This window comes from Lissotriton vulgaris, chromosome 5 (genome assembly GCF_964263255.1).
Source record: "Lissotriton vulgaris chromosome 5, aLisVul1.2, whole genome shotgun sequence".
NCBI classification, from domain to species: Eukaryota; Metazoa; Chordata; class Amphibia; order Caudata; family Salamandridae; genus Lissotriton; species Lissotriton vulgaris.
The window spans coordinates 2,028,520,764-2,028,544,071 of NC_141693.1; the positions used below are offsets into that span (position 1 = coordinate 2,028,520,764).

General features: G+C 54.0%; 1 protein-coding gene across 10 annotated transcripts in view; it reads right to left on the reverse strand.

Annotated features, from left to right (window-relative positions):
- GOLGA2 (golgin A2) overlaps positions 1–23,308 on the reverse strand; it is a 375,277-nt gene that overhangs the window by 182,656 nt on the left and 169,313 nt on the right. For all 10 annotated transcript variants that reach the window (XM_086924918.1, XM_086924916.1, XM_086924923.1 and 7 more), the window contains 2 exons: positions 10,988–11,094; positions 10,809–10,867 (listed from right to left, as the gene is read on the reverse strand). In XM_086924918.1, coding sequence (XP_086781044.1) covers positions 10,809–10,867; positions 10,988–11,094 — 166 coding nt within the window. The remainder of the gene's footprint in view (positions 1–10,808; positions 10,868–10,987; positions 11,095–23,308) is intronic.

Consider the following 23,308-nt stretch of genomic DNA (forward strand, 5'->3'; position numbering starts at 1 on the left):
CCCATACAAGAATGAGGCTGCTTCTGACTACCCTGGCTCTCCTTACCCCACCAGTCAACAACGAGAACCCACCAGTCAACAACGAGAACCCATACAAGAAGGACGCTGCTGAGGACTGCCCTGGCTCTACTTACCACCCAGTCAACAACGAGAACCCATACAAGAAAGAGGCTGCTGCGGACTACCCTGGCTCTCCTTACCCACCTGTCAACAAGAATGCATACAAGAAAGAGGCTGCTGCGGACTACCCTGGCTCTCCTTACCCACCTGTCAACGAGAACCCATACAAGAACGAGGCTGCTGCGGACTACCCTGGCTCTCCTTACCCACCTGTCAACGAGAACCCATACAAGAATGAGGCTGCTGCGGACTACCCTGGCTCTCCTTACCCACCTGTCAACGAGAACCCATACAAGAATGAGGCTGCTGCGGACTACCCTGGATCTCCTTACCCCACCAGTCAACAACGAGAACCCATACAAGAATGAGGCTGCTGCGGACTGCCCTGGCTCTCCTTACCCCACCAGTCAACAACGAGTACCCATACAAGAATGAGGCTGCTTCTGACTACCCTAGCTCTCCTTACCCCCCAGTCAACAACGAGAACCCATACAAGAAAGAGGCTGCTGCGGACTACCCTGGCTCTCCTTACCCCACCAGTCAGCAACGAGAACCCATACAAGAATGAGGCTGCTGCGGACTACCCTGGCTCTCCTTACCCCCCAGTCAACAACGAGAACCCATACAAGAATGAGGCTGCTGCGGACTACCCTGGCTCTCCTTACCCACCTGTCAACGAGAACCCATACAAGAATGAGGCTGCTGCGGACTACCCTGGCTCTCCTTACCCACCTGTCAACGAGAACCCATACAAGAATGAGGCTGCTGCGGACTACCCTGGCTCTCCTTACCCACCTGTCAACGAGAACCCATACAAGAATGAGGCTGCTGCGGACTACCCTGGCTCTCCTTACCCACCTGTCAACGAGAACCCATACAAGAATGAGTATGATGCGGACTACCCTGGATCTCCTTACCCCACCAGTCAACACCGAGAACCCATACAAGAATGAGGTTGCTGCGGACTGCCCTGGCTCTCCTTACCCCACCAGTCAACAACGAGAACCCATACAAGAATGAGGCTGCTGCGGACTGCCCTGGCTCTCCTTACCCCACCAGTCAACAACGAGAACCCATACAAGAAGGACGCTGCTGCGGACTGCCCTGGCTCTTCTTACCCCACCAGTCTGCAACGAGAACCCATACAAGAATGAGGCTGCTGCGGACTGCCCTGGCTCTCCTTACCACACCAGTCAACAACGAGAACCCATTCAAGAATGACGCTGCTGCGGACTGCCCTGGATCTCCTTACCCCCAGTCAACAACGAGAACCCGTACAAGAATGAGGCTGCTGCGGACTGCCCTGGATCTCATTACCCCACCAGTCAGCAACGAGAACTCATACAAGAATGAGGCTGCTGCGGACTGCCCTGGATCTCCTTACCCCACCAGTCAACGAGAACTCATACAAGAATGAGGCTGCTGCGGACTGCCCTGGCTCTCCTTACCCCACCAGTCAACGAGAACCCATACAAGAATGAGGCTGCTGCGGACTGCCCTGGATCTCCTTACCCCACCAGTCAACAACGAGAACCCATACAAGAATGAGGCTGCTGCGGACTACCCTGGCTCTCCTTACCCCACCAGTCAACAACGAGAACCAATACAAGAATGAGTCTGCTGCGGACTGCCCTGGCTCTCCTTACCCCCCAGTCAACAACGAGAACCCATTCAAGAATGAGGCTGCTGCGGACTACCCTGGCTCTCCTTACCCCCAGTCAACAACGAGAACCCATTCAAGAATGAGGCTGCTGCGGACTACCCTGGCTCTCCTTACCCCACCAGTCAACGAGAACCCATACAAGAATGAGGCTGCTGCGGACTGCCCTGGATCTCATTACCCCACCAGTCAACAACGAGAACCCATACAAGAATGAGGCTGCTGCGGACTGCCCTGGCTCTCCTTACCACACCAGTCAACAACGAGAACCCATTCAAGAATGACGCTGCTGCGGACTGCCCTGGATCTCCTTACCCCACCAGTCAACAACGAGAACCCATTCAAGAATGACGCTGCTGCGGACTGCCCTGGATCTCCTTACCCCCCAGTCAACAACGAGAACCCGTACAAGAACGAGGCTGCTGCAAACTACCCTGGCTCTCCTTACCGCACCAGTCAACAACGAGAACCCATACAAGAATGAGGCTGCTGCGGACTGCCCTGGATCTCCTTACCCCCCCAGTCAACAACGAGAACCCATACAAGAAGGACGCTGCTGAGGACTGCCCTGGCTCTACTTACCCCCCAGTCAACGAGAACCCATACAAGAAGGACGCTGCTGAGGACTGCCCTGGCTCTCCTTACCCCCCAGTCAACAACGAGAACCCATACAAGAAGGACGCTGCTGAGGACTGCCCTGGCTCTCCTTACCCCCCAGTCAACGAGAACCCATACAAGAAGGACGCTGCTGCGGACTACCCTGGCTCTTCTTACCCCCCAGTCAACAATGAGAACCCATACAAGAAGGACGCTGCTGAGGACTGCCCTGGCTCTCCTTACCCCCCAGTCAACGAGAACCCATACAACAAGAAGGACGCTGCTGAGGACTGCCCTGGCTCTCCTTACCCCACCAGTCAACAACGAGAACCCATACAAGAAGGACGCTGCTGAGGACTACCCTGGCTCTCCTTACCCCCAGTCAACAACGAGAACCCATACAAGAATGAGGCTGCTGAGGACTACCCTGGATCTCCTTACCCCAACAATCAACAACGAGAACCCATACAAGAATGAGGCTGCTGCGGACTGCCCTGGCTCACCTTACCCCCCAGTCAACAACGAGAACCCATTTAAGAATGACGCTGCTGCGAACTACCCTGGCTCTCCTTACCCCACCAGTCAACAACGAGAACCCATACAAGAATGAGGCTGCTGCGGACTGCCCTGGCTCTCCTTACCCCCCAGTCAACAACGAGAACCCATTCAAGAATGACGCTGCTTCTGACTACCCTGGCTCTCCTTACCACCCAGTCAACAACGAGAACCCATACAAGAAAGAGGCTGCTGCGGACTACCCTGGCTCTCCTTACCCACCTGTCAACAAGAACGCATACAAGAAAGAGGCTGCTGCGGACTACCCTGGCTCTCCTTACCCCACCAGTCAACGAGAACCCATACAAGAATGAGGCTGCTGCGGACTACCCTGGCTCTCCTTACCCACCTGTCAACGAGAACCCATACAAGAATGAGGCTGCTGCGGACTACCCTGGATCTCCTTACCCCACCAGTCAACAACGAGAACCCATACAAGAATGAGGCTGCTGCGGACTGCCCTGGCTCTCCTTACCCCACCAGTCAACAACGAGTACCCATACAAGAATGAGGCTGCTTCTGACTACCCTAGCTCTCCTTACCCCCCAGTCAACAACGAGAACCCATACAAGAAAGAGGCTGCTGCGGACTACCCTGGCTCTCCTTACCCCACCAGTCAGCAACGAGAACCCATACAAGAATGAGGCTGCTGCGGACTACCCTGGCTCTCCTTACCCCCCAGTCAACAACGAGAACCCATACAAGAAAGAGGCTGCTGCGGACTACCCTGGCTCTCCATACCCACCTGTCAACAAGAACCCATACAAGAAAGAGGCTGCTGCGGACTACCCTGGCTCTCCTTACCCACCTGTCAACGAGAACCCATACAAGAATGAGGCTGCTGCGGACTACCCTGGCTCTCCTTACCCACCTGTCAACGAGAACCCATACAAGAATGAGGCTGCTGCGGACTACCCTGGCTCTCCTTACCCACCTGTCAACGAGAACCCATACAAGAATGAGTATGATGCGGACTACCCTGGATCTCCTTACCCCACCAGTCAACAACGAGAACCCATACAAGAAGGACGCTGCTGCGGACTGCCCTGGCTCTTCTTACCCCACCAGTCTGCAACGAGAACCCATACAAGAATGAGGCTGCTGCGGACTGCCCTGGCTCTCCTTACCACACCAGTCAACAACGAGAACCCATTCAAGAATGACGCTGCTGCGGACTGCCCTGGATCTCCTTACCCCCCAGTCAACAACGAGAACCCGTACAAGAATGAGGCTGCTGCGGACTGCCCTGGATCTCATTACCCCACCAGTCAGCAACGAGAACTCATACAAGAATGAGGCTGCTGCGGACTGCCCTGGATCTCCTTACCCCACCAGTCAACGAGAACTCATACAAGAATGAGGCTGCTGCGGACTGCCCTGGCTCTCCTTACCCCACCAGTCAACGAGAACCCATACAAGAATGAGGCTGCTGCGGACTGCCCTGGATCTCCTTACCCCACCAGTCAACAACGAGAACCCATACAAGAATGAGGCTGCTGCGGACTACCCTGGCTCTCCTTACCCCACCAGTCAACAACGAGAACCAATACAAGAATGAGTCTGCTGCGGACTGCCCTGGCTCTCCTTACCCCCCAGTCAACAACGAGAACCCATTCAAGAATGAGGCTGCTGCGGACTACCCTGGCTCTCCTTACCCCCCAGTCAACAACGAGAACCCATACAAGAATGAGGCTGCTGCGGACTGCCCTGGATCTCCTTACCCGCCCAGTCAACAACGAGAACCCATACAAGAAGGACGCTGCTGAGGACTGCCCTGGCTCTACTTACCCCCCAGTCAACGAGAACCCATACAAGAAGGACGCTGCTGAGGACTGCCCTGGCTCTCCTTACCCCCCAGTCAACAACGAGAACCCATACAAGAAGGACGCTGCTGAGGACTGCCCTGGCTCTCCTTACCCCCCAGTCAACGAGAACCCATACAAGAAGGACGCTGCTGCGGACTACCCTGGCTCTTCTTACCCCCCAGTCAACAATGAGAACCCATACAAGAAGGACGCTGCTGAGGACTGCCCTGGCTCTCCTTACCCCCCAGTCAACGAGAACCCATACAAGAAGGACGCTGCTGAGGACTGCCCTGGCTCTCCTTACCCCACCAGTCAACAACGAGAACCCATACAAGAAGGACGCTGCTGAGGACTACCCTGGCTCTCCTTACCCCCCAGTCAACAACGAGAACCCATACAAGAATGAGGCTGCTGAGGACTACCCTGGATCTCCTTACCCCAACAATCAACAACGAGAACCCATACAAGAATGAGGCTGCTGCGGACTGCCCTGGCTCACCTTACCCCCCAGTCAACAACGAGAACCCATTTAAGAATGACGCTGCTGCGAACTACCCTGGCTCTCCTTACCCCACCAGTCAACAACGAGAACCCATACAAGAATGAGGCTGCTGCGGACTGCCCTGGCTCTCCTTACCCCCCAGTCAACAACGAGAACCCATTCAAGAATGACGCTGCTTCTGACTACCCTGGCTCTCCTTACCACCCAGTCAACAACAAGAACCCATACAAGAAAGAGGCTGCTGCGGACTACCCTGGCTCTCCTTACCCACCTGTCAACAAGAACGCATACAAGAAAGAGGCTGCTGCGGACTACCCTGGCTCTCCTTACCCCACCAGTCAACGAGAACCCATACAAGAATGAGGCTGCTGCGGACTACCCTGGCTCTCCTTACCCACCTGTCAACGAGAACCCATACAAGAATGAGGCTGCTGCGGACTACCCTGGATCTCCTTACCCCACCAGTCAACAACGAGAACCCATACAAGAATGAGGCTGCTGCGGACTGCCCTGGCTCTCCTTACCCCACCAGTCAACAACGAGTACCCATACAAGAATGAGGCTGCTTCTGACTACCCTAGCTCTCCTTACCCCCCAGTCAACAACGAGAACCCATACAAGAAAGAGGCTGCTGCGGACTACCCTGGCTCTCCTTACCCCACCAGTCAGCAACGAGAACCCATACAAGAATGAGGCTGCTGCGGACTACCCTGGCTCTCCTTACCCCCCAGTCAACAACGAGAACCCATACAAGAAAGAGGCTGCTGCGGACTACCCTGGCTCTCCATACCCACCTGTCAACAAGAACCCATACAAGAAAGAGGCTGCTGCGGACTACCCTGGCTCTCCTTACCCACCTGTCAACGAGAACCCATACAAGAATGAGGCTGCTGCGGACTACCCTGGCTCTCCTTACCCACCTGTCAACGAGAACCCATACAAGAATGAGGCTGCTGCGGACTACCCTGGCTCTCCTTACCCACCTGTCAACGAGAACCCATACAAGAATGAGTATGATGCGGACTACCCTGGATCTCCTTACCCCACCAGTCAACAACGAGAACCCATACAAGAAGGACGCTGCTGCGGACTGCCCTGGCTCTTCTTACCCCACCAGTCTGCAACGAGAACCCATACAAGAATGAGGCTGCTGCGGACTGCCCTGGCTCTCCTTACCACACCAGTCAACAACGAGAACCCATTCAAGAATGACGCTGCTGCGGACTGCCCTGGATCTCCTTACCCCCCAGTCAACAACGAGAACCCGTACAAGAATGAGGCTGCTGCGGACTGCCCTGGATCTCATTACCCCACCAGTCAGCAACGAGAACTCATACAAGAATGAGGCTGCTGCGGACTGCCCTGGATCTCCTTACCCCACCAGTCAACGAGAACTCATACAAGAATGAGGCTGCTGCGGACTGCCCTGGCTCTCCTTACCCCACCAGTCAACGAGAACCCATACAAGAATGAGGCTGCTGCGGACTGCCCTGGATCTCCTTACCCCACCAGTCAACAACGAGAACCCATACAAGAATAAGGCTGCTGCGGACTACCCTGGCTCTCCTTACCCCACCAGTCAACAACGAGAACCAATACAAGAATGAGTCTGCTGCGGACTGCCCTGGCTCTCCTTACCCCCCAGTCAACAACGAGAACCCATTCAAGAATGAGGCTGCTGCGGACTACCCTGGCTCTCCTTACCCCACCAGTCAACGAGAACCCATACAAGAATGAGGCTGCTGCGGACTGCCCTGGATCTCATTACCCCACCAGTCAACAACGAGAACCCATACAAGAATGAGGCTGCTGCGGACTGCCCTGGCTCTCCTTACCACACCAGTCAACAACGAGAACCCATTCAAGAATGACGCTGCTGCGGACTGCCCTGGATCTCCTTACCCCACCAGTCAACAACGAGAACCCATTCAAGAATGACGCTGCTGCGGACTGCCCTGGATCTCCTTACCCCCCAGTCAACAACGAGAACCCGTACAAGAACGAGGCTGCTGCAAACTACCCTGGCTCTCCTTACCGCACCAGTCAACAACGAGAACCCATACAAGAATGAGGCTGCTGCGGACTGCCCTGGATCTCCTTACCCCACCAGTCAACAACGAGAACCCATACAAGAAGGACGCTGCTGCGGACTGCCCTGGCTCTCCTTACCCCACCAGTCAACAACGAGAACTCATACAAGAAGGACGCTGCTGAGGACTGCCCTGGCTCTCCTTACCCCCCAGTCAACAACGAGAACCCATACAAGAAAGACGCTGCTGAGGACTACCCTGGATCTCCTTACCCCACCAATCAACAACGAGAACCCATACAAGAATGAGGCTGCTGCGGACTGCCCTGGCTCTCCGTACCCCCCAGTCAACAACGAGAACCCATTCAAGAATGACGCTGCTTCGAACTACCCTGGCTCTCCTTACCCCACCAGTCAACAACGAGAACCCATACAAGAATGAGGCTGCTGCGGACTGCCCTGGCTCTCCTTACCCCACCAGTCAACAACGAGAACCCATACAAGAATGAGGCTGCTTCTGACTACCCTAGCTCTCCTTACCCCCCCAGTCAACAACGAGAATCCATACAAGAAAGAGGCTGCTGCGGACTACCCTGGCTCTCCTTACCCCACCAGTCAGCAACGAGAACCCATACAAGAATGAGGCTGCTGCGGACTACCCTGGATCTCCTTACCCCACCAGTCAACAACGAGAACCCATACAAGAATGAGGCTGCTGCGGACCACCCTGGATCTCCTTACCCCACCAGTCAACAACGAGAACCCATACAAGAATGAGGCTGCTGCGGACTACCCTGGATCTCCTTACCCCACCAGTCAACAACGAGAACCCATACAAGAATGAGGCTGCTGCGGACTGCCCTGGCTCTCCTTACCCCACCAGTCAACAACGAGAACCCATACAAGAATGAGGCTGCTGCGGACTGCCCTGGCTCTCCTTACCCCACCAGTCAACAACGAGAACCCATACAAGAAGGACGCTGCTGCGGACTGCCCTGGCTCTCCTTACCCCACCAGTCAACAACGAGAACTCATACAAGAAGGACGCTGCTGCGGACTGCCCTGGCTCTCCTTACCCCACCAGTCAACGAGAACTCATACAAGAAGGACGCTGCTGCGGACTGCCCTGGCTCTTCTTATCCCACCACTCAACAACGAGAACCCATGCAAGAATGACGCTGCTATGGACTACCCTGGCTCTCCTTACCCCACCAGTCAACAACGAGAACCCATTCAAGAATGACGCTGCTGCGGACTGCCCTGAATCTCCTTACCCCCCAGTCAACAACGAGAACCCGAACAAGAATCAGGCTGCTGCAAACTACCCTGGCTCTCCTTACCCCACCAGTCAACAACGAGAACCCATACAAGAATGAGGCTGCTGCGGACTGCCCTGGATCTCCTTACCCCACCAGTCAACAACGAGAACCCATACAAGAATGAGGCTGCTGCGGACTGCCCTGGCTCTCCTTACCCCACCAGTCAACAACGAGAACCCATACAAGAATGAGGCTGCTGCGGACTGCCCTGGCTCTCCTTACCCCACCAGTCAACAACGAGAACCCATACAAGAATGAGGCTGCTGCGGACTGCCCTGGCTCTCCTTACCCCACCAGTCAACAACGAGAACCCATACAAGAAGGACGCTGCTGCGGACTGCCCTGGCTCTCCTTACCCCACCAGTCAACAACGAGAACTCATACAAGAAGGACGCTGCTGCGGACTGCCCTGGCTCTTCTTATCCCACCAGTCAACAACGAGAACCCATGCAAGAATGACGCTGCTATGGACTACCCTGGCTCTTCTTATCCCACTAGTCAACAACGAGAACCCATACAAGAATGAGTCTGCTGCGGACTGCCCTGGATCTCCTTACCCCACCAGTCAACGAGAACCCATACAAGAATGAGGCTGCTGCGGACTGCCCTGGCTCTCCTTACCCCACCAGTCAACAACGAGAACCCATACAAGAAGGACGCTGCTGCGGACTGCCCTGGCTCTCCTTACCCCACCAGTCAACAACGAGAACCCATGCAAGAATGACGCTGCTATGGACTACCCTGGCTCTCCTTATCCCCCAGTCAACAACGAGAACCCATTCAAGAATGACGCTGCTGCGAACTACCCTGGCTCTCCTTACCCTACCCCACCAGTCAACAACGAGAACCCATGCAAGAATGACGCTGCTATGGACTACCCTGGCTCTCCTTATCCCCCAGTCAACAACGAGAACCCATTCAAGAATGACGCTGCTGCGAACTACCCTGGCTCTCCTTACCCTACCCCACCAGTCGACAACGAGAACCCATACAAGAAGGACGCTGCTGCGGACTACCCTGGCTCTCCTTACCCCACCAATCAACAACGAGAACTCATACAAGAATGAGGCTGCTGCGGACTGCCCTGGCTATCCTTACCCCACCAGATAACGAGAACCCATACAAGAATTAGGCTTCTGCGGACTACCCTGGCTCTCCTTACCCCACCAGTCAACAACGAGAACCCATACAAGAATGAGTCTGCTGCGGACTGCCCTGGATCTCCTTACCCCACCAGTCAACAACGAGAACCCATACAAGAATGAGTCTGCTGCGGACTGCCCTGGATTTCCTTACCCCACCAGTCAACAACGAGAACCCATACAAGAATGAGTCTGCTGCAGACTGCCCTGGATCTCCTTACCCCACCAGTCAACAACGAGAACCCATACAAGAATGAGTCTGCTGCGGACTGCCCTGGATCTCCTTACCCCACCAGTCAACAACGAGAACCAATACAAGAATGAGTCTGCTGCGGACTGCCCTGGATCTCCTTACCCCACCAGTCAACAACGAGAACCAATACAAGAATGAGTCTGCTGCGGACTGCCCTGGCTCTCCTTACCCCACCAGTCAACAACGAGAACCCATTCAAGAATGACGCTGCTGCGGACTGCCCTGGATCTCCTTACCCCCAGTCAACAACGAGAACCCATACAAGAATGAGGCTGCTGCGGACTGCCCTGGCTCTCCTTACCCCACCAGTCAACAACTAGAATCCATACAAGATGGACGCTGCTGCGGACTGCCCTGGCTCTCCTCTGTATCCAAAACTATTCCCTCCGGGAAAACATGTGCATGCTCCACCTCTTTGCATACACCCGGGAAGTTCAAGGAAGAGGGGACCAGGCTATGCTGAAGTCTGGCAGAGAGGGATGGACTGTCACCATGAGGAGCACGGTCGCTATTGATCTGCATTAGAGTGGCACAGTGAGTGAAAAACGATGGGTTGGAATGCTACCCGAGTAACTGCCAGTAATTAGACTATTCTAAAGCATTCCTAACGTCACATTTTCTGTGCTTTATGTTGAAGTCTTGCTTAATTATTGAGAAAACGCTAGATTGAATCCATAGAATAGGCAAGCTGAGCTCAGAAATACACCAGCAGATCTGAAGAGTGTTTGCACAGGCAGCATGCAGGCAGGCACATGAGCGAGGCATAGGGCATGGGTATGCATAAAGTAGGCAGGCATTAAATGAGCACTTGAAGAGCCTCACTTACGTTTGCTTAAACAGATCGTGTCTGAGGACGTCACGTTCCTTTTCCAATTCTTTATTGTTCTGAAAAAGAAAGGCAGACGGAACTGCATCGTATTAAAGAGCAAAGGAGAGAGCAAAGCTCAACAGGAAGAAAGAAAGAGCAACTGTTATGAAAGGACCTAAGATGTAATAATGCTCTACTTTGTCAACGTGCTTCTGCTGCTGCGAGACGGACGCCAGGGTTCTCTCCAGTTCAGTCATCCTTTGCCGCATTGACTGCAACCGGTTGGTGAGCTCTTCAGCTTCTCCTGTGGAAGAGAGACCAGGGACTTAGGGAGGGCGAGCATACCAGGTAAAGCAAGCAGTGGCAGATGAAGTTAGTTACTTACCTGTAACTCCAGTTCTGCAACATTGGTTGCAGAACATAGCATTCTGTATCAAGTGAGTAGAAGCCTCCCCTTTACTGAAACAGGTTGATGAGGACTACCAGACTCTGCAGTACCGGCTGCTGTGGTCCCATCAACGCAGTGGTGCTCGGTAAATGTGCGCCTGCTCTGCATACACCCTGTATAGGCACTCCAGTGTAAAGCGCAACAGTCTTTGCCATGCTGCTGGTGCAATGCGCTCTCACTCTACCTAGGACTGGAAGCTTCGCCTTCTTGTGGCTGAAGGTGAAGTATGCTGACCGCCAACATAGTAGGTGCTGTTGGGACAGTGGTCACCCTCTTCCTGGATGGGCAAAAGTCTCAAACTTCTGGTCTGATGTACATACATTCAGCAAGTTCAAAGATGTATCTGCTGATGCGGTCCGATTAGGAAAAAGGAACAAGGGATAACAGGTTAATTCAAATGAAAGTCTGTCGGGGACTTCAGGCATGATTTTTGGATTGGTTTGTAGGATGCTGGTCTCTGGTAAATTGAATAAAAGGGCCTCTTATAGTAAACGCCTCCCAACTCTCCTAGCCTTCATGCTGATGTGAGAGCAAGCAAAAGAACGGTCAACCACAAGATGAATTTAAGAGGAGCTCCATGGACTGGTTCGAAAGGAGGGTGCACGACTTGCATAACTTCGTGTTCAGCTCCCATGACATAGCAGGGTAGAGGGTCATGACAGACTGGAGGCAAAGCCCCAAAGTGACCTTTCATATTGCTTTACAATTCTTAGTGGGAATAAAAGATGAAGTAGTACCTTCTGTTCTTTTAAACACAGAGTGTTGAGATGAGCTCTAACTAAAGAGCATTCAAGAGCACTCTTCGCCAGGTAGAGCAAGTATGGAAATATGTGATGCGGCTGCTTTAAGATTGAATTAAAGCCCCAGTCACTGTACCACGTGCAGAAACACTTCCATTTGGCCACGTGTTCACAAGGTGGTCAGGTACTGGCCTGTCTGGCTAAGAGACCTGCAGTCATGGTGAAGTATTATTCCTTTTTGTCACGCCAGGGTAATGATAATCAGGGAATAGTGATCCGCCTTTGTCTTTCTCATAAGCTGGAGATTAGGGAAAGCAGAGGAAAGGCACAGGCAAAGGTATTCAAAGAGGTCCTCAAAAAGGTACGGACTTAGACCCAAGTTACCGGAACCAGTTACCGGCATTTCTTGTTCCAAAGGGTGTGGCGTAAACTCTGCATGAGAAGTGGGAGGCGGAAGAGAGTGGGCTGAAAGGTGTTTGATCTGACTGACACAAATGTTGGAAGGAAGGATGTATGCAGCCTTAACACCACACAGTGAGTATATAGTTCACTCGTACACAATGGTTTAATCTACTTCAATTGACAAGATGACGCGATGGCTGCAAACGAAGTGATAAAGAAGATATATGCATGGGGGTCAAAGGGTAGCTCACTAATACTGAAAGGAACATCCTGAGGAGGCTACCACATGTCAAGAGGAACTAGTACTGCAGAAACTCCACATCACTAAGGACAACACTAGGGCTTGGTAGAAGACGACAACAACAGGGCCGCTCTAGTATAGACTCCTCTTGCCATGTGGTAGGCCCCCACATTTCAGGAGGAAGCCGTGCTGTTGTATCTCCACGTCACCAAGGACCACACTAGGGCTTGGTAGCAGACAATGGACAGGGCCGCTCTAGTACAGACTCCTCCTGCCATGTGGTAGGCCACCACATTTCAGGAGGAAGCCGTGCTGTTGTATCTCCACATCACCAAGGACCACACTAGGGCTTGGTAGCAGACAATGAACAGGGCCGCTCTAGTACAGACTCCTCCTGCCGTGTGGTAGGCCACCACATGTCAGGAGGAAGCCGTGCTGTTGTATCTCCACGTCACCAAGGACCACACTAGGGCTTGGTAGCAGACATGGACAGGGCCTCTATTGTACAGACTCCTCCTGCCATGTGGTAGGCCACCACATTTCAGGAGGAAGCCTTGCTGTTGTATCTCCACGTCACCAAGGACCACACTAGGGCTTGGTAGCAGACAATGGACAGGGCCGCTCTAGTACAGACTCCTCCTGCCATGTGGTAGGCCACCACATTTCAGGAGGAAGCCGTGCTGTTGTATCTCCACGTCAGTGAGGACCACACTAGGGCTTGGTAGCAGACATGGACAGGGCCGCTCTAGTACAGACTCCTCTTGCCGTGTGGTAGGCCCCCACATGTCAGGAAGAAGCCGTGCTGTTGTATCTCCACGTCACCAAGGACCACACTAGGGCTTGGTAGCAGACATGGACAGGGCCGCTCTAGTACAGACTCCTCCTGCCATGTGGAGGCCCCCACATGTCAGGAGGAAGCCGTGCTGTTGTATCTCCACGTCACCAAGGACCACACTAGGGCTTGGTAGCAGACATGGACAGGGCCGCTCTAGTACAGACTCCTCCTGCCATGTGGAGGCCCCCACATGTCAGGAGGAAGCCGTGCTGTTGTATCTCCACGTCACCAAGGACCACACTAGGGCTTGGTAGCAGACAATGGACAGGGCCGCTCTAGTACAGACTCCTCTTGCCATGTGGTAGGCCACCACATGTCAGGAGGAAGCCGTGCTGTTGTATCTCCACGTCACCAAGGACCACACTAGGGCTTGGTAGCAGACAATGGACAGGGCCGCTCTAGTACAGACTCCTCCTGCCATGTGGTAGGCCACCACATGTCAGGAGGAAGCCGTGCTGTTGTATCTCCACGTCACCGAGGACCACACTAGGGCTTGGTAGCAGACAATGGACAGGGCCGCTCTAGTACAGACTCCTCCTGCCATGTGGTAGGCCACCACATGTCAGGAGGAAGCCGTGCTGTTGTATCTCCACGTCACCGAGGACCACACTAGGGCTTGGTAGCAGACAATGGACAGGGCCGCTCTAGTACAGACTCCTCCTGCCATGTGGAGGCCCCCACATGTCAGGAGGAAGCCGTGCTGTTGTATCTCCACGTCACCAAGGACCACACTAGGGCTTGGTAGCAGACAATGGACAGGGCCGCTCTAGTCCAGACTCCTCCTGCCATGTGGTAGGCCCCCACATGTCAAGAGGAAGCCGTGCTGTTGTATCTCCACGTCACCAAGGACCACACTAGGGCTTGGTAGCAGACAATGGACAGGGCCGCTCTAGTCCAGACTCCTCCTGCCATGTGGTAGGCCCCCACATGTCAGGAAGAAGAAGTGCAGCTGTAATTCCTCACTTCACTAAAGTCGATGCATCAGCGAACTGATGGTCACTGGTCTACACCAGACACAATCTCTTTAAAGGTGGTTGAAAACCTGGTACATGAACGCTTCATCTCTTAGTACGCAGTAACCCTCTTGTGATAGGTTTAGCAATCCGGACTGGCCAACTAGTTTTAAAAGTTGCGTTGAAGGATATGAGGTGGAGTCTGAGGCAAAGCTGCATCTTGCATAACAGTATCCTGTGTGCCACCTGTGACACTTGGAGATGTGAAAATCATTATCACCTGGGTCTTTTGTGATAAAACCATTTGAACTGTCGCAACTTTCTAATTTGCTTTTTATCTTGGAAATTTCTTTTTGATGTCTGTATTTCTTTTTTCCTAATATTATTGTGTTTTTTTAATCAGAAATGTCTTTTTTTGAAGCATTCTTACATGGCTTGCAATATAGCTGAATAAAGATTTTCTGACTGAATTGTCGCAACTTGGTGACCACGTATTAGAGGTTTGAGAAAAAAGATGCATACAAATTTGAAGAGGCTAGCAGATCAGAAGGCTTATGGTGTTTATTACAGGTTTGGGGTACATGGACATAAAGGCAGGGCGTTTTATGCTGTTTCAGTTTGCAAACTTGTTTGTTTGTGGATGGTTCATGATTAAAAAAATGTTATGTAGAATTTTATTGCTCAGACATTAATTGATTACCTGGAAAATTCTGGTTAACAGGTCTGGCCTGGCACTTTTTTTTACTGGCAGGTGACTTGTGAATGAGAGAGGTCTAGCTATGCGTGAATGTGAAATCTGAAGGATCCCGCAGCAACCACAGCACCAAGACCGCTCTCCTCGCCGCCACCGATGACATCCGCATGCTATTCAACCAGGGCCACACTGCAGCCCTCTTTCTACTACACCTCTCCGTAGCCTTCGACACGGTCTCCCACCGCACTCTCACCGCCAGACTCTAAGGTTCAGACTCCCACCCTTCCTCTCTGAACCCACAGAGATCAACTGCAGAGTATCCCAAGGATCCTCGCTCAGCTCCACGCTCTCCAACATCTACATGGCCCCCCTCACCGCCATCGTTGGACAGCATGGGCTCAGCATATTGTCCTACGCCGACGACACCCAGCTCATCCTCTGCCTCACGAAGAACCCCGAAGACACCAGACTCAGCTTCCAGGAAGGAATGAAAGATGTCACAGCCTGGATGAACTACAGCTGCCTTAAGCTCAACTCAGAGAAAACAGAGGTCCTCGTCCTTGGAGCCTCCTCAACCGCATGGGACAACGCCTGGTGGTCTTCCACCCTCGGAAACCCACCCACTCCATCAGACCAGGCCTGAAACCTTGGCATCATGCTAGACTCCTCCCTCTCCATGACCCGCCAGATCAACACTGTCACCTCCACCAGCTTCAACTCACTCTGCATCCTCCGCAAGACCTTCAAGTGGATCCCCCTCGAATGCAGAAAGACCGTCACCCACGCACTCATAACCAGCAGACTGGATTACGGTCACGCCCTCTACGCCGGAATAAAAATAAACCTGCTACACAAGCTCCAAACCATCCAAAACACCGCAGACAGACTCGTCATCGGAACCCTACGACATGAGCACATGACCCGGCACCTACGAGACCTCCACTGGCTCCCCATCGAGAAGAGAGTAACCTTCAGGCTACTAACCCAGCCTACAAATCCCTCAACAATGGTCCCAAATACCTCCACAAAAGAGTCTCCTTCTGCGTACCCAAAAGGAACCTCCGCTCTGCCGACCTTGCCTTGGCAGAGACCCCACGCATCCGCAGAACCAGAGCAGGCAGAAGAGCCTTCTCCTATGTCGCAGCAAAGACCTGGAACGAACTCCCAGTCAACATCAGACGCTCCCCCACACTGCACACCTTCAGGAAGAGCCTCAAGACCTGGCTCTTCGACTGATCTGGAGCTGCACCACGCCACCCCCCTCTCTCCCCATCTCCCTCCCCTCCCCCAGCACCTTGAGACCCTCACGGGTGAGTAGCGCGCCTTATAAACCCCTAATTGATTGATCCTAATTTTTGTCAAAATCATCCCCTCATCTTTGATTGTTTTGGTAGTACATCATTAAGAAGTACCGGCTGTGAGAAAGTGCCATCTTTCTTGCATGGTATGCCCCCACTTTCTTCTGAATTGCTGATGGACTTCGACTGAGTGTGTGCCCTGGGCTCCTGCCAATCTGTCCTCAGGACACCCCTGCGCCGCACGGCCCTCCAGCTGTGTCCGTGTGCCTCCTCCCTCGCTCGCTGCTGATCGTTGCCGCTTTTTCCAAGAAGTGCTGTGCCTGTGATTTCTCCCCACTTGTTGCCTGTTTTGCCCCTGTTCACGCTCCGTGTATCTTCGCGATTGTTTTTGTAGCCTCTGTACCCTTTGTGATTATATTGTAGCCCCTGCTCCCTGTGACCCCCGCTCCCCGCCGCCGTACATCGCGGCCCGCCCCCTTTTCTTCTGTGCCCTCCCCGCTTCCGCCTCCCAGCTGCCCCTCCCTCCCACTTCGCCTTAAATGGAGACAGCGCGTACGCGCAGCGGGCGCGCCGATTGTGCGCCAAAGGTAAGCCCGTCTGCGCCCGACCGCGCCCAGCGCCAGGACCCCTGGCCCCCGCAGACTCCAGCCTACCCGCCGAACGTACGACGCCGCCACCCTCAACGCAATCAACACCGGCCGGAACCCCGGCTGCTACCAAGCCACACCGAGACGCACCCACGGACTCGTCCCCTGCCGAACCTGCAAGTTCACCTGCCTCCGGACCCGCGTGGCACCTGCAAAGCCGACCACCAGCAGCAACCACCAGAAGTGCATCCTGCTCAACACCCGCTCCGTCCACAGACACGCCATAGAACTCTGGAACCTGCTCGACACCACATCTCCGGACGTCGCCTTCCTCACGGAAACCTGGATGAACGCCTCGTCAGCGCCCGACATCGACATCGCCATCCCGGACGGCTACAAGATTAGCCGGAGGGACCGCGTCAACCAGACCGGAGGAGGCATCGCCATCGTCCACAGAAATACTATCCGCATCACGACCAACACAGACGACACCCTCACAGCCGCAGAACACCTGCACCTCCAGATCCACACCGACCCCAAGACCACCCTCAGAGGCACCTTCATCTACAGACCCCATGGACCTCGCACACACTTCAGCGAAGACATCGCAGACTTCATCAGCCCGCACGCCCTTCCCTCCGCCGGCTACATCCTCCTAGGGGACCTCAACTTCCCCCTGGAGAACAACAATGACAGCAACACCACCACCCTGCTGGACAACCTCGCCAACCTCGGACTCAAGCAACTGGTCACAACCCCCACCCACTACGCCGGACACACGCTTGACCCCGTCTTCTCATCCAGCAAGTACATCTCCTTCAGCCTCGCCACTGGACTTCACTGGACAGACCACAGCTGCGTCCACTTCAGCTTCGGAAAGACCACAACCCACCACCACCCACAACAGGGTCCCCGCAGGAGCTGGAACAAGATCACCTCCGATCAGCTCACCACATCCCTGACCCTGACCACCCCCGCAAGATCAACGGACCCCAGCCAAGCAGCCAACAACCTCACACAGTGGATCACCATCTGCGCAGATGACCTGGCTCCACTGAAGACGCCCCCCAGCAGACCCGGCAGCAAGAAAGCCCCCTGGTTCACCGACTAACTGAAGAGCTCCAAGAGGAACTGCCGTACCCTCGAGAAAGCCTGGCGCAACGACCCGACCATAGACAACATGACCACCCTCAAGCATGCCACCCGCAAACACCACCAGCAGATCCACACCACCAAGAAGACAGCATTCAAGGAACGACTAGACAACAACGCCCACAACAGCAAGGAGCTCTTCAGCATCGTCAAAGAGCTCCCCAACCCCAGCGCCGGAAACTAAGACATCACTCCCTCGCAAGTCCTCTGCAACGCACTCGCCTCGTTCTTCCACAGCAAGATCGATGACATACACAACAGCTTCAGCACACAGCCCACGCACCCTACCACCGAAACGACGCCCCCCACCACCACCCTCCGCGCCTGGACCCCGGTCTGCATAGAAGACACCATCCGCACGATGAACACCATCCACTCCGGATCACCAACCGACCCTTGCCCCCACCACGTCTTAAACAAGGCCGACTCAGTCATCGCACCACATCTCCGGGACATATTCAACTGTTCCTTCAACACCGCCACCTTCCCCGGAGAGCTGGAAGCACGCCGAACTCAGCGCCCTACTGAAGAAACCATCAGCGGACCCCACCGACCTCAAAAACTACCGCCCCATCTTGCTCATCCCTTTTCCTGCCAAAGTCATTGAGAAGACCGTCAACAGAGAGCTGGCTGCCTTCCTCGAGACGAATGGATCCCTCGACCACTCGCAATCCGGTTTCCGAGCCAACCACAGCACTGAGACCGCCCTCATCGTAGCCACTGACGACATGCGAGCCTTACTCGACAATGGGGAAACAGCGGCCCTCTTCCTCCTGGACCTCTCCGCAGCGTTCGACACTGTCTGTCACCACACCCTAGTGCAGCGCCTCAACAACGTCGGAATCCAAGAGAAGGCACTGGTATGGATCATCTCGTTCCTCACCGGAAGAACCCAGAGAGCCCCCCCCCCCCCCCCCCCCCCCCGCCCCGTTCAGATCCGAGGCCACCGAAGTCATCTGCGGCGTACCACAAGGATCATCTCTCAGCCCCACCCTCTTCAACATCTACATGAGCCCCCTCGCGGCCATCGCACGCCAACACAACCTCAACATCATCTCCTACGCCGACGACACCCAGTTGATCCTCTCCCTCACCAACGACCCCGCCACCGCCAGAACCAACCTACACGAAGTAATGAAAGACGTAACCGAGTGGATGAAGAACAGCCGCCTGAAACTGAATTCAGACAAAACGGAAGTCCTCATCCTGGGATCATCACCCTCCGCCTGGGACGACTCCTGGTGGCCCCCTGCTCTGGGCAGTGCACACAAACCAACGGACCACACGCGCAACCTGGGCTTCATCCTGGATTCCTCCCTCTTGATGACCAGACAAGTCAACGCCGTCTCCTCGTCATGCTTCAACATCCTACGCATGCTCCGAAAGATCGTCCGATGGATCCCCACCGAAACCAGGAAGACCGTCACCCAGGCACTCGTCACCAGCCGACTGGACTACGGAAACACCCTCTACACCGGAACCACAGCCGAACTGCAGAAAAGACTTCAACGCATCCAGAACGCCTCAGCACGACTCATCCTGGACATCCCCCGACACAGCCACATCTCCGGACACCTGAGAGACCTACATTGGCTACCCATCAACAAGAGGATCACGTTCAGACTCCTCACCCACGCACACAAGGCCCTCCACGACCTGGGCCCCAAGTACCTCAACAGCCGCCTGACCTTCTACACTCCCACTCGCCAACTACGTTCGACCAACCTCGCCCTCGCCTCTGTTCCACGCATCCGAAGAGCCACCAAGGGAGGAAGATCCTTCTCCTACCTGGCAGCCAAGACTTGGAATGGTCAATAAGCTGTTGATTGACCAGAGATTCTAGCATCTTCGTAAAATAAGGGAGTAGGGAGATAGGACGATAGTTTGAGAGAAGTTTTGGATCAGCCGTCTGTTTCTTTAGACCAGGTCTCACTGTAGCTGATTTCCACACTGTGGGAAAGTTTGCTTCCGAAAGTGACTGATTGAATAGGCCGTGTTAGAATTGGGGGTCTCGGGTTGGCGCAGGTATGTACTTGCGACAAGCAGGGACCCTCTCCTCTACGTCAGGGCAAAGGATTACTCCCAGAAATAACCCCTGCTCACCCTCTAGGTAGTGTGGCGCAAGCAGTCTAGGCTAAACTCTGGAGTACATAGGGTTAAACATTTGCAACATCACACACAATGACCACTAACCCACCACACAATGACACCAAACTGTATTTTAGTAAAAATATATCTTTATATATATATTCAACGTAGGCTTGTAAATACAGTCTTGTTACTTTCAATGCGAGGTTCCAGCAACTTGTAAATATGCCACAGTTCTTGAATTGCAGGGTCAGTACTTTAGAATTCTTTCACTCCCTTTAAAATGAGGCCACCGTTCTTAATGTCACACTGGACAGTTTCTTGTAGGAGGTTTGAATACTCCTCAACACACCCTCACAATGTTCAGTCTTTTAAAAGGTGAGATTACTTCTCAGGACAACTTCGGGCCCTCCAGGCACTGTGCACTACTTAACTCACTGTTTGTTGAAGGTCTGGGCCCTCTGGGGCGCTCCTGTGCGCTCCGTACGTTAACAGCAAAACGGCCCTACCAAGTCTCACGCATCTCGCTTGAGATGCGTACACTGAAGGCCCTACCAACTCTCACGCTTCTCGCGTGAGACGGGGGTACGACGCGAACACTGAACGCAGCAGTACGAGGCGTACCTGCCTCGGGAGAGCTTCAGTACAGCGCACACAGGCTCAGGGTGAAATGCGAGGCGTACCAGCCTCAGGGGAGCCTCAGTACGGCGCACTGGATGCAAAGCTCTCCACTAGGCACTACAGTGAAGGGGGAGGCGTACCAGCCTCCAGCGAACAGGCATAAGCGGCAAACAGTTTTAAAAGCGCACTATGAGGCGTGCCAGCCTCGGGGACACAGCAAAACGTTGCGCATCCATTCACAGCGCACAATACCTTGGCTCTTGATGTTGGTTCGGGTCGGACGGCTCTAGGCTGTCGTCCAGCGGCGCGGTGCTGTTCTGGAGGGCGGGGTGACGCGGGGGCCACAGGGTCGCTTTCCTTCAGGCTGGCGGTGCTCCGGGGGACACAGGCTCACAAGGGCAGAGTCCTGGGGTTCTGGAGAGGCGTCCAGCAGATTGGATGATCGCTTACAGCAGGGCTTCCCACGGAAGGCGAGCCCACGCTTCTGGTCCGTCTTTTCTGTACTTTCCACGGCGCGGGAGCAGCAGAAGGTGGTGATCGGACCGACAGGTCCTCTGCTTTGCGTTGTTTCTTCCGCTCGGTGAGCCAGTCACGGTGCTGGGGTCAGACAGCGCTGACCTTTGCGGGGCGAGCTGCGGCTCGGCGGCAGGAATTCACGGTGCTCGGCAGGACAAGGGTTAGCACGGGGTCTTTAGGGCAGCGATGCAGGGTCGACAATCCTCAGCAGCAGTTCCTCTTCCAGGGGGGGTAGCGCCCACTGTTCCTGGGGCGCAGTTCAGGGGGCAAGTTCCACAGCAAGCCCTTGGAGATCTCTTAGCAGAGTATGGCACAAAGTTCAATAAAGCAAAAGTCTTTAAGTCTTTCTCTCCTGCTCTCCTTCAGCAGCGAGGCACCCACCACAGGCCAGTCTCTTGGGGTCAGAGTCAGTACTTCTCCATGCAGCTTCCTGGGTCCTCCTCTTCAGGCAGAGCTTCTTCTTTGCGCAAACAGGATCTAATTTACAAGGAGCAGGGCTCCTATATTTATATGGCATTTCTTTTGTCTTTTCAGGCCAGGGGGGCCTTTGCATAATTTCATTCAGCCTCTGAGCACTTGTTTGGGGTACTCTGGTGTCTTCTTTCAGTGTGAGGGGCAGGCACATCAGACGCTCCGCAGGAGGTGGAGCCAGCATTGTGTGGCCAGGGGCAGCCAGGAGTACCTTGTTGATGGTGCTTCGCCCTTCCTGGTCCAGGTGCAGGCCGAGTCATCAGTCGCCCCCCAGGGGGGCGGAGCCAGCATTGTGGTGGCAGAGCACAGCCTGATTAGAAGCCCAGGGCCACTCCTACCTCCCACTAAGGTGTAATCCTTGCATTCACCACCTGTCATCCCCCAGCCCTGTCACTCACACATCCCAGACAGCAGATACACATACTAGCAGAGGCGGGCTGAAATGGTTAGGCAAGCAAATGCTAACTTCCTAAAAGTAGCATTTGCAAACACAGGATATTAAAATAAACTTTACTAACAGAAGTATTTTATTATTCTGAGTTCAGGCATACTAAACATTATTTTCTACCATGTTCCCTGAGCATGCTGGGATTATAGAGTGTAATAATTCCAGCAGCCCATCTGGCCTAAAGGGAGCAGGTAGCCTTACAATAGGGAAAAACGAATTTGGCAGTAATTCACTAGTAGGACATGCCACACACATCAGAGCATGTCCTACCTTACACTTACAATGCACCCTGCCCTAGGGCCTACCATAGGGGTGACTAATATGAAGTTAAGGGAAGGTTTAGGGGCTGGCAAGTGTGTGCACTTGCCCAGCCAGCATGACAGTACCAGACTGCACGCAGGTTCTGCAATGGCAGACCCTAGACACATTTTACAAGGCTGCTTCTGTGAGTGGCGCAACCAGCGCTGCAGGCCCACTAGCAGTATTGGCATTCACCAGCCCTGGCACTTCTGGTGCGCTTTACTGGGGACTGACAGTGAATCCAATAAACCAATCATGGACATCAATTACAGGTACACTTTGTACAGGGAGAGCATATGCACTTTAGCACTGGTCAGCAGTGGTAAAGTGCCCAGAGTCCTAAACCAACAAAAACAGGTCAGAGGAAATATAGGAGGAAAAAGGCAAAAAGTTTAGGGATGACCCAGCAGGAAGGGCCAAGTCCAACACAACCCCCTTCCAGCCAAAACGCAGGGTAGACCAATCACCACTACCTTGATGGTCTTCACTGCTTTGGGCGATAGAACAAGGACCTGGCCCGCAACTGCAGGGGCAGACTCCAGTTCTACGCCAAACTGAACCTTTCTCAATTCCTCTGGGTATGCTCTCAGGGTCCACACAGCCAACTCATGTGGAACCCTTCTCTCCACCCGTGGACACCACCTGGGCAGCACCTAGCCTTAATTCGCTCACAGGTGTGTCCCAACAGGCAGACAGAAAAATGTCACAGTGGCCACTGACAGTA